The 17309-nt window shown below is 37.4% G+C and overlaps 1 protein-coding gene and 1 long non-coding RNA gene across 2 annotated transcripts; one reads left to right on the top strand and one right to left on the bottom strand.

Moving 5' to 3' along the window:
* Window positions 1-166: 166 nt before the first annotated feature.
* On the bottom strand, window positions 167-15153 carry LOC148719796 (discoidin domain-containing receptor 2-like). Its single transcript, XM_088739160.1, has 4 exons — window positions 14923-15153; window positions 791-1104; window positions 381-525; window positions 167-216 (listed from the first exon to the last, which is right to left on the bottom strand). Exons 1-4 carry the CDS (start codon window positions 14990-14992, stop codon window positions 167-169), a joined length of 579 nt encoding a protein of 192 aa, XP_088595286.1. The 5' UTR covers window positions 14993-15153.
* Window positions 6309-9043, top strand: LOC148719797 (uncharacterized). The gene is made up of 3 exons (XR_015992917.1): window positions 6309-6444; window positions 7755-8677; window positions 8812-9043. It is a non-coding gene; the product is annotated as an uncharacterized LOC148719797 (long non-coding RNA).
* Window positions 15154-17309: the final 2156 nt, after the last annotated feature.

Here is a 17309-nt window from a genome sequence, read left to right as displayed (position 1 = left end):
ACACAAAATCACACAAATCATGACATTATACTTATTAATTATTTACACAAAAAAAGCATTCTAGTAAGACAAGACAAACAAAATTTTGTAGGGACAGTGCATGAGTGCTATTTGTAATACACACTCAGTTATAACTTTGCACTTAATTAACTTGAGAAAAATGCACTCAATCATTTTCAGCCAAATTATCAGAGGCACATGTATACCAGCTATTATCTAAAAATTAACAAGCATAAGAGGCACACCAAATCAAAATATATAACAGACAGTAGGTTTGAGAAATTTATTTAAAGAATAGTCTTAGACTACACCCTATACAATACTAAATAATAATATGATAATGGAAAACATGCAAAAATAAGTATAGGTTTCAAACTCACTAAGCTTTTGTTCCACTCCAAACACCTCTGCTCTCATACACACCCCACCCTGGTGTGTTTTTGGCAAGAATCGCAGGTATCTTGTTAACACTTTATAAACAACATGCTTCACTTCTGAGTTCTTGTCATCATTTCCTCTCAGAAACTTCAAAATAGTAAATAAATTATAGTCAACTCAACATCAGTTAATTTTTTTGGCAAGTTGAGAAAATAGTGAGAACAAAAATATTGAAAGACTTAGTGTAAATAGCATTAAGATCAACAATTCTTAGCACAAGACTTCAATATCACTCCACCTGAAAGATACTCTTTCATATCAGACTTAGAGTCCATGTTATATTACTTTTGTAAAAATAGCTGTCATTTTTTTGAGCAGTTAATTTATCTTTCACATTGTATCTCCTACATACCTTAACTTGTCCGCCCTCCTTGTAGTCTGTCCAAGTTGTCCCGTTTGTGGAAAATTGTAGTGTGTAATTCTTCACCCACTGATCTGCTTGAGAATTCCCTTGAGTAGACACAGCACAGATGATATGAAGTGTCTGTAGATCAATCTGCAGATATGGGTTGGTGTCATTTGTTCTTGCACACCATGATGATCCTGATGTGTAGTTCAGTCGACCATTCTTGGCTGGTGTGGTGGCACTTTGTACAGAAGAAGCAGTTATATTACTGTTTGGAATTGTTCCCCTTCCCATTCCAAGATCTAAATCAAGACAAGTTCCTGTAGAAACAACATTTTGTTTGCACTATAACATATTCATGATAATTATTGCAAAAGGGATAATGGGTTGGCTGTGAGAGGCAATTATGTGTTTGTATCAGTTACCTCTACCATAATGTCCATTTCACAGACAGTAATTAAAATTAGAGCTAGCCTGCTTCCAAAATGATTTTCCAATTTCATTACAAATTAAGAATGTCAGTCCTTATTAAGCTTTACACCCTAACATCAGTATGCAAGTTCTACAGTCCACTGTGCTTTTAATCAAAATTTTGTACACAGTACACTGTGCTTTTGATCAAAATTTTCGTACATGATTTTTTTTTCATTTTCGTGTTCAGTGCGTCTCCTTCACCTACTCTGTCAAATTTAAGTCTAGACCGAGCGCCAGAAATATCTTTTTTTGGGCCGTTAAACTCGCGATTTCGCGTCCGCCATTATTCTTCGTTTTCAGCCACATGATCAAATTTTGTAACGTAAGTCGCGACCGCCATGCTGGTGGACATCTGTTAAAGTAAATATGGCTTCGGTAGACGCGCCTTCGAGCGAAAGTGTTCCTTTTTCGGAGAATTATGGCAGTCTTACCGGTTCTGCTAGGGCCAGGTATCAAGTAAAAGTTCTTATCTGTGGATCTGATCCATACACGTTAAAAAAATCGGAGTGTAGCGAGGATTTAGTGGATTATCCTAGCGTGGAATATCCCGACATTGTGAATTATCTGGTACTCCAGACCTCGTGGATAACCGGGCAGCAAATGAAAGCGTATAAGTCATGTGTGGGACTTAGAACAGAGCCTGATGGAGAATGGATTTGCCCTTCATGTGCACCATGAAACTGATGTGCAAAAATTTGGAATTGCTGGCATAAAGAAATGTTGTTGTTGATGATGTCCAAAGTTATTCAGTTCTTGAATTTATTTGTTATGATACCTTTTGATTACAATAGGAACATTTTTTAAGCTACCTATACAAAAGATGTTAACCCTTTCATTAGCCGCTTTAGGCATTTTTATCGTTGGTTGAATGTTTTATTAGTATTAGGAACCACCATAATTATTAATAACTACACAAATTTAATTCAATTCCGTTGACTGTAAGGTATGGATTAGGCCTAAAAGTTATTTTTCTTAACTTAGAAACTCCTTGAAGAGGAAATTGTTGCTGAATTTAACATCATATTTTCTCAATGATACCTGATAAAATATTGATACTCTCACAAAGGGTCTAAATACTCTAATTAAAAGGCACAGACACTCTGATATATTTGTAAGGGCACAGCAAGTTACTGCAATTTTGTCTATTGGAGCCTAGTCATCACCTTGCCGAGCTGTCACCAGCTGAATAGGGAGTATTTCTTACAATACTTTCTGCGGACAAGACCAATCACCCTTTCCATGTGGATTCGGACATAAGCAATTTTTCTGGTTTGCTCCACTTCCTCTGCAGACAACTGTTTCTTACCTCTAGTAAATGCTGGTATATGAAGGTGAGCTTGATAAAGACCAACAGGGTCAGCAATATCAAAGCCCCTGTCAGTAAGCAATATGTCCCCAGGTAAAAGCTTTCTCAACAAACCAGACTTTTCTGTGAGATATTTGTCACTCACTCTCCCACCCTGTGCTTTTGAAATGAATGAGATAACACCTTGTGGTGTTACACCAATAAGAAACTTTATAGTATTGTGATGATTATAATTAGACCAGGTCATTGCCCTAGCAATTAGCGTTAAATCCAATATTAATCAAACCAAGAAATTTATTGACTGTAAAATCCTTAAACATCGATTCAAAAACGTTTTTCTTGAAAAACCTATTTCTACCCGAAAAGCCACATGGGACAAAGCCACCGCCAGGCAGTTCCCGGATGGTCACAACAATTAGGCTAGATGGTCTTTCCATAAAGATCTCAAAGCAGTCAATGATGACTGCAACTCTCTTGCAAAAATTGTGTTGAAAAACTGCTGGCATGGTGGCTTGCAGTTCCTCATGCTTTGGCCACTGGATTAAAAACTTTAGTCAGATAGACACTACATGTGTCCACTTGTCAAAAATTCTTGATGTGGTTGGCACAGATATATTGGAACAAAAAGCTAAATCCAGCAATGGAGAATTGAGTTTAAGTCTAATTAAAACTATAAGAAACTCTTGAAACTGGCCAAGTGCATTTTGGGTGGTTACTTTTATGCGAGGAGCAATAATATTAAAAACATACATTAAAAGGGAAAATGTGGGGACTCCTTTATAAAACTTCGTTTTTTCGTCATTATTTGTAAAGCTTTCCATAGTTAACTGAAGAGACAGTTGTTGTCCCTTTGTACTGCTTAGCTCATCAGTGATGTGTTGCAAGTAGATCTGCTGTCTGTCCAGTTGAGTCATATCGAGGTCAGTCTGGTAGCATCCCTCTGACAAAACCTTTTCTTCAGTCTGACAAAATTGGTCATGTTTATCATTATCATTACAATCACTGTTGTCAGCAAGGTTAATGGCATCATCAATTGGACATGAACCTGAAGTGCCATCATCAATGGGACATGACCCTGAAGTGCCATTCTCAATGGGACATAACCCTGAAGTGAAATTGCTTGTGCGTGCTGCCATGAAAAATATAGATGCATCATATGTCAAGTGTATAATTTTATTTAGTAATGGCTGTATAAATATTCCAACATAGGCTTGTAGGTGGCACGAATGAAAGGCCAAAAACAGGGTTGCTGTTGGGTTTACCAACATATCTGTCTTACTAAATACAATACTGTCTACAATTTGAATTAATTGAAATGAAAGGGATAATATTATTCCATATAAACTTGCATTCTGGCACAGTGACAACAAGAAGACAAAACGCAAGTGCCAACATTATTGTTAGTTAAGACACAACACCCTCCCTCGAAGAAACTTGAAACAAGTAAGCAAGTTTGCGATTAGGACCGCATTTGGGTCATGACAAAGTACATTTACAAGGTGTTTCAGTCTCGACAAACTCGCTGCATTGTATAACCTCCTCCACACCGCTGTCTTGGGTAGTACTAGAGGAAGTTAACTCATCATATTTCCGCTTGTTTTCATTCCTCTTTCGAGCACAAGCATTTCGATCAACTGCCAGGGAAACATTTTTAATTTTGTCGTGACCAAGATTTATGGTAGGTGCCCAGTAATGGTTGGTGGTGTCCTGGAGATCAGCACGTTCTCCTACAAGTAAACATTTATTAATGTCCTATTTCTTTGACAAAATTTCTATGTAATGATAACAAATCGTTAATTTAGGTCATTTTGTCGGACAATTCGCAAGAGATAACTTGGTTATCTCCTGATAATTCACGCAAATTCAAAGACGACAGACCATACGTGCGAACATGTGCGCGAGGTGATTCGCTATCATTTGGTTCGGTCGACAATTTTATTCCTTGTGGACGTGAGGACTGATTCCCGAGAAGAGATTAAAAATTTTACCAAAGTATTTCACATTATCTACTTACCAGAAATAAAATGATTGTTACAAACGCGAGAGTTTTCAGCTTTCTCAGTTGTCGTCAAACTCCTTTCTGTAAATACTCGCGAAACACTCCCTTACCAAATCTACATATGTGTGACATATATGTGACATAGGTTCAATCGTTGCACATATATGTCACATATATGTGCATATATGTGACATATAGTTAAAATGCTACAGTCATTTCTACATATATGTCACATATGTTTGCATATATGCGACATATATGAAAATTGGCAAGGATGAAAACATATATGTAACATGTATGCAAGTTTGCACATATATGTAGCATTTATGTTTGCTCATATTTATAGATATAGCCTTGCATGGACTGATACAGTAAATTGAGGAGTCCCTAATTCCATTGTAGGGTTCAAATATTACATGATGCACTGCTGTTTTCATTTTTATTACATTGTATGAATAATAAACTTAAAATGGAAAAGTGCTTATATCAATCTCTATGAGCACATTATATATACTCATGCATGCAGATCTGATCGTGAACTATTAAATATTTAACATTTTACCAATCCTACTTAAATGATAACGTCAGCTTTTATAATCGTAACAGTGGTCAATTTACCATTTCAACTTTGTTGATATATTCAAATTATTTCGTTACCCCTACTGACGCAGCCCCAAACAGTTTCTTTTAGAAACTATCAGCCTCTGCTTAAACGATAGCTTGCATGTATCCTGCTTGAACCTTTCTCTCAAATGAATTAATGCAATCCAAGTTTTTGGTGAAGCTAGGCTGGGTTATTTATGCTGTCATCAGAACAAAAATTGCTTAAATTATTTGATAAAAAGTGAGATTCTTCTGAACTACAAATACCAAAGAGAAATACCTGAATTTCTGTGCCACTAATTCTTTAAATACATGTAGCTAAAAGAGGCAAACCATATAGCAAGGATAAGCTCTGATGGTGTGGGTCTCATGGCTTGTGTACAGCTCTACCTTATGGCCCATGCATGTATCAAGTCTGCAAAGTACTTTTAAAGTGCATTCAATGAGCTGACACACTTAATTGTTAAGTAATCCAGGAATACAGTGCAAATTAATCGAAGCAATTACACCTGAAAGACAATTTCCATTTAGATTGCGAGCAACCACCAAAGTAAGGATCAAAAGAACGCTCTCAGACAGTTTAAGTAGTGAACCTGGGTACACAAAGGGATCCTTAAAAATTTCTGTTTGATTGGAGATGTCGCCACCAACTGATTTCTCTTCATCATCTGAAAAGCTTTCACGATAGCTTCTTCCATCATCTTCAGAGACACCGCTCCAATTCATGTCCAAAATATCATCGCTGTTGTCTTCAGGTGAAGACATTCCTTGATGGTCCGGAGATGAAGGCAATGACATATCTGACATAGTCTCCGACATACTGAAGTCCGCATTAATTGTCATCACGGTCATCTGAATACTCTGATTTGCGATTTCCTAGCGAAACATTCCCACTTTCCTCGGGAGTTTGCTCATCTTTATCTGAGGTAAGTTGTACCGTTTTATCCTGCTGTCGATAAAAAGTGCTTTTGGGTTTTTGAAGGGATACTTCTCTTCGATGAATGTTGTGGCGATCTCGCTTTCTTAACGTTCCACCATTTTACATGGCATGTAAAGCGCATGCCCTCTCATCGCGAAAGACCACAATGCCTGAGGGCACGCATCACGTGGTAATATTCATGTGATTAGACAAGAGCGTCGACAAGAGCGGGAGTTTTTGAGTCGCAAGTTCCGAAGCATTGTTTCATCGGATAAATTTCGCTAGTGTCCTCCCATTTTGGACAACTTCTCTCATAATGAGAGAAACAAAGGCGCCTTCTCGCTTCGCTAACGGCTTTGGTAAGTCATGCAAAATTAACTGCGTTATATGGATAGTTGTCTTAGCTGCGAATAAATGCTTTCCGTTGTACTTTGGTTCCAGAGGAATTTTGTTTCAAAGCTAGGCCAATTGCGGATTCAACTTTGCCATAAAGATTCGCTACCTTCGGCATGTTTTGAGAGCGTGAAATTTCGGGTCATCCTCAGTGTAAAAACCTAATGAGGTTTTCTTTGTTTCATGAGGAATTGTTTTGCTGTACGCTTTTGTTTTTAATGTTTTGTTGTCTTTGTTTTACGTCACTCGTGAGCTTTACAGGTTTTTACACCGAGGATGAGCCGAAATTTCCGTTTGTTTTCATTGATTGACCTGTAAACTAGCTTCTAGCTAAGTGTTTCTCCACGTTAAACTGTTCATTATTATATTAAAATCCGCCATTTTGGAAACGGGGCAAACAGATCGAGAAGTGTTTGTACGCAATGTCAAAAAACATCTGTAATATAAAAATCTGGACAAGACTTCCGTATTATATCCCCATACTTGATTATGCATTCAATTCATGGATAAAGGAAAGCAGAGGAAAAACAACGTATTTCCTTTGGGACTACAGCTTTGTTTTTGATTGGTAGGGGGTTATACGGAAATCTTTCCAAAATCTGCACAAACGTTGAATGGTGAGGGTAATATGGAGGCCCAAGCATTTCTCTATTTAAAATTGAGGGGGATATATAAAGGTAAGCTGAAAAGTGGGTGATCGTGTTTTTAATTTTCCTTACATCTGTCTGTAAACCCCGCAAAGTTTTCAAGGTCAGGGAAGAGTTACTGGGGAATTTTGCAAAAAGTCAGGGAAAATCTTAGTTCTCGTCAAAGTCAGTGAAAAGTTGGGGAATGTTGATTTGAGGGTTCCACAGAGGTTGGTGAAGTAGTCGATCAAGTGTAGCAAATCGGATAGAAAGCTTAAAAGCGATGGAGAAGTGTATCATAGAACAATAGAACTTTGCTATTCCGAGAAATTTTGTAAATCGTTCCCTGCATGTCTTTAGCCTTAGCCATTTTATATTTGAGTTGTGCACCCCAAGGAAATAAAACAAATCATCAAACCCTGCTTAACTCTGTGCTAATAATATTTTGTGCACTGCGCTTTCGATAATTTGGTAATTAATTTAATTCAAGGTCAGTGAAAAATGTTTTGAGGTCAGTGAAAAGTCAGAGAAAAGTCAGGGAATTTTTTGGGTTCCAATGAGTGGCAACATTGTGTTAGTATCACTATATTTAAGATATATCACAAACTAATTTATGATTCTAAGTATATATCTTGCTTCTCATTTGACAGCATTTGTATAGTCCCAATTCAAGGACTCAAAAGTGGCCCTTGTGCGAAAAACCATCCAGGACACGTGCACAGGATGCCACAGAGGAATTTCAAAAAGGAAAGAATGTTGACACTATATCGTTAGCATGCACTTGCGTTTTATGACCCTTAATCTTGTCCAATACATTCCATTAAAGTTCATGCACTCATCAGTAACCTATATGGGCAATAGACTTATCATTTTCTCAGTTGAATGCCTGGTTTATTGTTTGATGGGTTCTGAGTTAATGTTTTTGAATGTTGCATATTTGCGGGACCATCATTGAGGGAGATTGATATCTGCTTTTTTTTATCTATAATGCCCTTGAAAATAGAAAAAAAATTGATTGTGGCAATTGGTGTGCTTTAACTCAAGAGAAGTTTCTCCAACTGACCTGTAATTTACCAAGTACATGTCACTGGTGTACATGTTGTGGTCCAGTTTTATCCTAGGTTCAATTTTTATTTTCGTTTGTATTAATTAAACTCTATCATTATTGCATATAGCCATATATCCAAAAACAAATGGAATTAAAATTTGCCTGTAGGATAAAACTGAAATACATCACTTTGATGTGGTACGTTGTAATTCAGGCCATTTTATTGATGTAAACACTCATTCACCTTGTTTAAGGAGGAATACAAAATATATGCTTTGTTTGCCACAACCATATATGTCTATCAGCATTTTCTTGCTTTACATTTGGGTACAGCTTTTCATTTGCATATATACAGGCTGTCGATGTTTTATATAACTGTTTAATATGAAAAAAGATTGGCTCATAAAATTTAGAAGAACTGCAGAAATGTAATGGTCAAGAGGCCAACTCCAATGTAGCTTTGTTGGTTTATTAGCTCGACGTTTGGACCGTCTCAGTCTTCCTCAGGAGCATACTAATTACAATGTAATTAGTATGTAATTAGTATGCTCCTGAGGAAGACCGAGACGGTCGAAACGTCGGGCTAATAAACCAATAAAGCTACATTGGAGTTGGCCTCTTGACCATTACATTTCTGCTTTTATTTACGTTATTTCAAGAGCCCACGATCGCTTCAGTGATCCTCCAGGCAGCGCGTTTGAGACTGATCAGCATTGTTTGTGGGACCCCTTACAAGCTTCTACTTATATATATATACAATTATTTAGGAAAATAAAAATTAAAACTTTGCACGAAGTTTTAGTGCGAAGTTTTAATTTTTATTTTCTTAAATAATTGTTTACAAAGCTCCATGATTTTAGAGCACTCTCCGATTCAAGGATAAGGTTTTTTACGTTTATATATATATATATACGAGTTCTATTTTCTTTACATATTAACAGGTTTCTCAAAGCCATGCCTTACAGAAATATGTGATTTTGTGGTCTCAATTAAGGATTGTGGTTATTCTATATTGACTGCAATTGTTTTTGGCTAGCTATTATAAACTATAATACATCTATGCCTTTAGGTTGACCTGCATATGCATGCCCTCAACAAATCTACATATATGTGACATACATGTTACACATGTGTGCCACATATATGTGGCATATATGTGCAACGATTGAACTTATGTAACATATATGTCACATATATGTAGATTTGGTAAGGGTGCATTTGTGGTTCCCAGGTTCCACATATATGTTACATATATGTTACATATATATGTCACATATATGTGATATACATGCAACATGAGTGCCAAATTCCTACATATGCCACATTTATGTTACACATATGTGGCATATATTTGACATATATGCCACATATATGTGGCATATATGGCACATATATGTGGCATACATATGTAACATATATATGTTACATATATGTAGGTTTGGTAAGGGCTGTCTTCTTTGGGCTTCACTCAATTTGTGAATTTCTTCTCCCTTGTTCAATATTATCGACGGAAACCGATAAAATTTAAATCTTTCTTTATCTCTTGCACTGTTATGTCCGCAATTCTTCACTGCACGAATGTAGCCCATTGATTAAGTGCTTAAAACACAAAGACCTTCGACAACCGTGACCTGAATTGACCTAGATCCCCTTCGTTTTGAGGGTGATGCTATATCGAAGGCGCTCGTCGAGGGTCGAACACACAAATTTATAGTATAGCGGTTAAATATAAAATATGTCATGTAAGCTGTACCACTTATTCCCAACGAAAAGTTCAAACCCGAAATGTGTAAGATCGCACTGAACAAAGTATAAAGATATACAAAAACTAATACAAATGTTTTCAGTGTGTTTGAGCTAATTTACAAGGTTGTCAATGCGCTAATAAACCTAACAGTAACGTTTGAATTTTAGACGGTAGCTTCATCTCTTAAAAAGTAGAGAGATTCTCGAGCGAGAGATTCTCCTTGGAGCGTTAAGTCAATTTTTTTAATAATGTAATACGAAAAACTTGTCAACACTAAAACATCAAATGATTCGTAAAATAACGAACAAGATTTTCAGGAATTGTACACAGCCTAGCCTAGTCTTAAGTCTTAAGTCAATCGCACACTAGGAAGAATTTTCTCCAATATCAATTTACGTCACTAATCTGCAACGATTATATCCTCGAACTCGTCTCTTTTCCCATCGAAATAACCCAAAAAGTACTGGTTTTTTACCAGAACAATTTTCAAGGTTTAAAGACGATTGAATAGTCGCCGCCATGATTACGCATTTTAGTGTAATAATAATAATAATAATAATAATAATAATAACGAATATTTATACAGGATAGCCCTTCAGTGCAGGAGCACTGTTATCAATGGGGTCCTGTCTAAATAACATAATATAAGGATAAAAACTAGAATAAGACAAGGATGACTACGCACCTAATTAAATGCCCTATGCAAAAAATAGATCTAAAGACTCCCTAAATGGTACCCTACTGCTAATTTGCTTGATTTTTAAAGGTAAAAGATTAAAAACTAAAGCTCCTAAAAAATAAAAAACTTTTCCGAGCAAAGTCAAGTCTCACTTTCGGCAGAGTAACGGTGGTCCCTCTGTTCCTCGTATTAAAATCGTGGGTTAACAATTCAAAATATTCTTTGAAAGGACTACAAACATTGCCGTTTAGGCAATCAAAAACAAATAAACAAGCCTTTTTCTTTAAAAAATTTTCAATTGTGGGTAGGCGGAGTTCACAGTTTAGACATTTTGAGTTTTGCAGAATAATCCTGTGACTACGTTGTTCCAGGTTTCTTATTTGGCACCTTCGTGTCTCTGACCAACCAAGCGTAATTTGACCGCAGTAAGTGAATATGGGCATTATCATTGCTCTGTAGATTCGTTCAGCGCTTAAGCTGTCAGTGTTAGAACGGATTCGTCGTAATAAATTCACTCTTCCTGCAGATTTCTTGTATGTTTTGTAAAAGTGCTTGTCAAGATTCAATGTAGGGTCCAGATAGACACCTAGGTACTTGTAATTTGTAGTCGTGTCGATGCGAGATCCATTTACTGAGAGGTTTAGTTCTTTGCCATCAAAACCACTTAATCTTTTTGTTGTTCCGAATAGCATTACTTCAGTTTTTCCTTTTTTGAGATTAATGATAAGTTCGTTATCTCGAAACCAGGAGGCAAGGCTATTGATGTCTTCGCTAAGATTGTGTTGAATAATATCCAAGTCTTTCGAGTCTCACTGAAAAACTGTTTTCAATTTTAAATGTCATCCTTTCGCGGGCTTTCGCAAATATTCGCGGGTGAACCGGAAGTCGGCCAGCATGGCCGACTTCCGGTTCACAGGTCATTGCATAATTAGCCGTGACGTAACGTAAAAACGAAGAATTTGACCATATTCCGGAAATTGATCGCAGGACTCAGAGGAAGTGACGTCAAAGGCTCAATGCGAAAATCTAACATGGTAAAATGTCAGGTAAACATAACAGAATGCTTTACTCTATTCTTACAAAAACTAAACGAAAATGACGAGGCATCGATGCGTAATTCAAAGCTGAAGTAATCGTGCAGACCATGCTGTAGGTATTTCTCTGTATCGGAGCCTTGCAAACAGATCAGAGCGGGAAAAACGGTTGCGATTTGTGCGAACTCGCCGAGTAAACTACAGTCCTGCAGGAATATTTGTGATCTACTCCGAACACTTCTCGGAGGACTGTTTCGAGAGTGTAAGACGCAGAGGTTGAGGCTTTGAAACAGCTTTTATTCGGCAAACAAAGACCACGGCTAACAGCACATGCTTAGCAAAACAAAAGACCTGATGTCTCGTACTTGCAAAGTTCATATACCTGAACGGTGTCCGATGTCAGCACGTGGCTGCATGGCGTGACATTACCTTATGTAACGCGATTCGATAATCATGTCTATAAACAAAACTCTAAGCACAAATTGTCACAGAGAGATCTGTGTACCTTGAAGGATCTAGGTGAAGAATTCTGTAGGGTTCAGTGCCTACCGTTCAAAAGAAGGGACAAGAAAAACCGTCCTCTGTGCGATCTCGACGAAAGTGAAGTCTACGAACCTCGACGGGGTTTGTCACCTATACATATACGCTGATCATTATCCACCTTTAACAACTCTCTGGCAGAACGCCTAACCAGAGGAAAGTACTCGGTGAACATTGTGAATACGAATGATAAAATAGCCGAATTGAGGAATTAGATTTCTCACCTCAATGAGCTCACTTTCACAAAAGAGATGAAAAATATAATTGAGTGCTCTAACTCTAAAAAATAGCTAGCTTTAATAACAGCGAAAGTAGAACAAACAGCTGAAGACAGATAGGGTGTAGAAACACTTTAAAATGTAGGCTTGCAGCAAAAAAACTGAGACAATGAAAATTTCTTTAAAATCCTCTCAAACTATCAACCATCTGACAGCCAAGTCAGCGTGCTATCAAAGGGTCCTAATTAAATTCATCCCAACATCCGTGACAAATGAATGTGAAATCAGGCCTAGTTTTGCGAGATTTATTCGCAAGGCCAATGCGCCTCCGTTACACCTTTCACGAACAAAACAAAGAACCACTACCGTTTCATATCAAACTGAATGCCACCGGTTCAGTCTTCTATCGCCCTTCAGAGCTACTTGGAAAATTTTCATAATACAACTTGCTGACTGTATTAAGCCGAAAAATACTTTGTAACGCAATGAGGTCACGGCTCTGAAAGTGTTGAAGCAAACTCTGCTTTAAACCTCACCAAAGCAACGCAACGCTAGTCATCATGAATAAGACAGAAAAAACATAAGGCCAAAGTGCAACTCAACAACAGATTTCACCTCAAACCTCTCAAAGCACCGACAGTAAAAAACACGCTGGAAAGGGTTAATGAGATCATTGACCAAATGCATCGGGCAAACACATTAATGGCTTACAAATGGCTTTCACAAAACCCCAATATCCGCCTTGATACACAATCAGCCACGGCCGAAAACAATTTTTATATATCTCTCGATCATTTCTTACAGAAAAGGAAAATCTCTTACATCAAGCAAAAATACAATTAGAAGGCGATAAAGCGATGTGACCACAAAAGCCGCATGGGGAGTCCGTGCCGTTCTTTATTTATCTTTATTCGCGTGGCAAAATTAATCGTTTGCCGGCGCAAAACTATTCTCAGAAGCTTCAGATAATTTCTGGGACAATTCATCGTCAGACAAAGTCGACATTTTACGACTGACAACGAAACAGTTCTCAAAAAAGTACTATGTGTGATTCTCTTTGCAGCGAACAAAGAGAGTTGTGACAAAGCAAAGCATAAGTTTGTTGAGCCTTTGATGTCATGATGACGTTTCCTGCTGTACGGCTGGAACATGTTTTCAGCAATGGCCGACGATTTTTACACGACTTTCAAGCGGTAAAAATTGGTCATCGAAGGTTTATTTTGAGTTTTTAATGGTAAAAAGGGTTTTAACTTGATCCAATTCAACATTCTGTAAAAGAATTAGCCCAAAATAAAAGGTCAATTTTCGTCTCAGCTAGGGGCACTTTAAGATTTCCTGTGATACTTGCATAATTTTTCTAAGAATCCAGAGCGTCTTGAGTCTGCAATCATTTACTTTATTCTTTAAATGACCTCAGTGTTTGATTCAGTGGTGATGCTGATGGCAGATATCATGCTTATTATTAATTATCATAATTTCGTAAGTGTAACATGGTTGTGAATAATCAAATCCCCAGCATTGAAATACTCTGAAAGTCATTTCTGAAGGTGTCCATCTTTAGAGAAAACGAGGAAAAATTTTAGTTTCTAGAGAAACTCTTGTGGTGCACTGGACGGCAAGTGAAGAGAGTTGTTGATAATTAAAGGTTACAAATAAAATGCCTCAGTAAATTTGAGAAAAGTGGGATTGAAACTGGCTTTCTTAGAGCAAAGAGAGGTTCAGTTTAAGTGTAAATGTACAGTTTCTGGGGTGCAAGGTGGGGATCTGTACAGGCTGATCAACAAAATGGCTGAGTGAACTGATCTATGCTGAAACAGGCATAATCTATAATATTATTATAGATTATGCCTCTTTCAGCATAGATCAGTTCACTCAGCCATTTTGTTGATCAGCCCGTACAACCCTATACCTTGCACCCCAGAAACTGTACATTTAATTAATTCATCCATACCTAATGTTATGCACACTGTGAGTTCCTTGATAAAAGAAACATTGGAAAAAACAATAGACCATCACTGGAACTATAAAAGCTTTGTTTTAAGCTGGTTAGAAGAGGTAGAATAATTTCTAAGAGCGTTGTTTCATGAAATTGAAGCACATGTCACTACCTCATTACATTGTCAAGAGCTCCATTGCAACACAATAGTGTCAGAATCGTCTGTCTGTTTGTTGATTAATTTAGAGTTTAATTTGAATTTCGAAAATTTCTCCATGCTTCCAAACTGAGTTAGATATAAATGTAGAGGGATTTTCAACTGTACCGTTTGTTTTAAAGTGACATTAATTTTGAATAAAAAAAAAATGCAAATCCCGAGGGACCCTATTTCTTACTTAAATTGATGCTGTCCGCAATGAGGATTAAGAAGCGACCGTGCGAGAAAGCCTTAGGCTTCAGCACTCAAAACTGCAAGAAATCTCCAATCAAGCACCCTGAATATAAACATTAATCTATTTCTAATATATTTCAAATGAAATAGTGGGAGCAACTTTAGAATACCCGTCCACCTCATTTACATGTGTCGGGAGTCTTTAAAGAAAGAAGTAGTGCTCACCTGAAGCCAGAGGAAGAAGTACAGCAAGAAGGGCTACCCGGAAACGAAGCTCAAGATTAAATTGCGCCATGAATCAATTGAGTGTGTCACGGTATGCGATCACGATTGTTTTGATTGACCGGCCGTTTGTAACAAAACGCTCATTAGACAAAAGATATCTTTGATCCCTCACTATTCAAGCTCGTCTTTGTATAGTTTGTAACAATATCGTCCGCGCTTCCTGCAAAACAATCACACCCCGGACTGCGTGGGCCTAGCATTGTCATCTCGTAACAAGATGACAGAAGCAGGACTTTGTTCATACTTCCCAGAGTGCCCTGCGCTGTAGCTCATGTTTCAGCATATTTCAGCTAATTTCTCTTTGGTTTCGTTAGCAGCTTACAATTTAAAATGTAAATAATTTGTTTAAGATTGGCCTCTCGAAGTTCTCTAATAGCAGTCAGAATACATTCTCATTCCCATGTAAACAGAAAAGGCAAAAGAATTCAAGCCAGCTAAATCATTATAATTGACTTAAAAACTGCATCAACAAACAGTTGATGTAGTTCTTACCAAGCAGAGATTAGTAGTACTATAGCTAAGATAACAGAAAGTCGAAGTCTTGCTTTAATCTGGGACTAAATGAACAGTTAACTGCAAAAACAGAATGTACTATTTGGTTATTACGGGTGTGGACAAAACCTAGCCTTCCCTATGGCCTACCCTATGGCCTACCCTATGGCCTACCGGTGGTCAGATTTTTAAGAACATAAAAATAAAATCAGTAAGAGTAGAACGAATACGCTGTTGTACAATTATCTGTCTATGAAAAGGGTATACTAAGAGGTCGCTAACACGATTTTCAAAGTCCGAGGGAACAAAACACTGCAAATATCACAGCACTCAACCATAACGGTAGGTTAAGGGGGGGGGGGGAGAGGAGGGGCCAATATTGCGTAGTCGCAGAGGATATACAAAATGGTGGCTTTATGATGAGGGCTGTCAGTTGGTAACATATAGTGGAGTGCTAGTGTAAAAATATAATGACCGGCGTTATATTGGAGAGCATACATATCCAGGTAATAAAACGCAAAAATTACGTGCCAGGCCAATTTTTTAAGTGCCCTCAAGTGCTGTAGAGTATTTAATTTGCAACGAACACCCCGGGACACGCACGCATCGCCGTCGTAAACATTTCGCAAACTTTACTTGCTTTTCCAAAGAAAGGGCCAGTATTGTACTAATTTGAAAGGAGAGCTGATATGATGTTTGCCCAAAAGTTGGTTTTAACCGGCTTCTGTTCCTCGATTTCCTTATTCTATCAGAAGGTTAAGAAATTCTGTTCGGAATGTGGCCGCCAAAACAGCAGAAGAGAGTCGTTGGTAAGACAGTACTCAGGAAAACGTTGAAAGGTTTCCAGCAATGCTATCTTTTTAAAAATCTGACCACCGGTAGGCCATAGGGTAGGCCACGGGGTAGGCTATGGCCTAGGCCAGGTTTTGTCCACACCCGTTACAGGAATGTACTATTTGGTTACAGGAATCATGTCATGTCTTGAAATGTTATCGGCTGAGTGATATTCACACAACAAGTTTAAAGCTCTTGCAATAATGTCGGAAAACTGTAAACAGCTCAAGTTAGAATCTCACGCGTGGTTTCCTACAGCCGTGCTGCTCGAGTTTAGCGCGCAAGCAAAGTCCCATGATTAAGAAAATTGGATTCGTAGTCAAACGTAAAAAATTAGGGATAAATAACATCACAGGATGACAATACATTCGAACTAGCGACGGTATTTTATTACAATTAAGCTGTGTTGCGGGCACAACACAGGGCAAGTAAATGCGTGGTGAATAATTTTAAAGGCAACTGAAGCTCTGCGACAAGCCTGGCACTAAAACTGTACATGGAATACATGCAGTTTTGCCTTGAATGTCCGGTTTAAAAAGGAGATGGTCTACAGTTATCAGACACTTCTCAGTTTCGTGAAAACATCATTTTAACTCTACTATCTACAACTATTCTGTTGCTTCTTTACATTTAGAACCTATTTAGATGTAATTGCCTTGGAACAATCTTTCCCAGCATTTTCTACCATATGTAAATACACTATAGTCTAAAAATATCTTAAGAAGTGAAAATATTCTATCATCTTCTATTCTCTTATCTACAAACACCCAACAATAATATTCTGTAACCCAGCTTCTTTCAATTGCTTTAAAGAGAGCAAAGTAATATATTGCTTTTACAATTGAAAATAATTTACTGCGCCTAAAAATATATTGAAAACATTCCTAATGTCCAATAAACGACTAAAAAAAAAGAACCTTCAGTCTTTAAAAGGTAATTTATGAGAGAAAGAGATATCACTTTATTAAGCTTTGCTATCGTTTACACCTAATGGCTCTCAT

Source organism: Stylophora pistillata, chromosome 11 (genome assembly GCF_964205215.1).
Source record: "Stylophora pistillata chromosome 11, jaStyPist1.2, whole genome shotgun sequence".
Taxonomy (NCBI): domain Eukaryota; kingdom Metazoa; phylum Cnidaria; class Anthozoa; order Scleractinia; family Pocilloporidae; genus Stylophora; species Stylophora pistillata.
The sequence above is the reverse complement of the archived record's forward strand: the minus strand, read 5'-3'. Positions and strand labels throughout refer to the sequence as shown.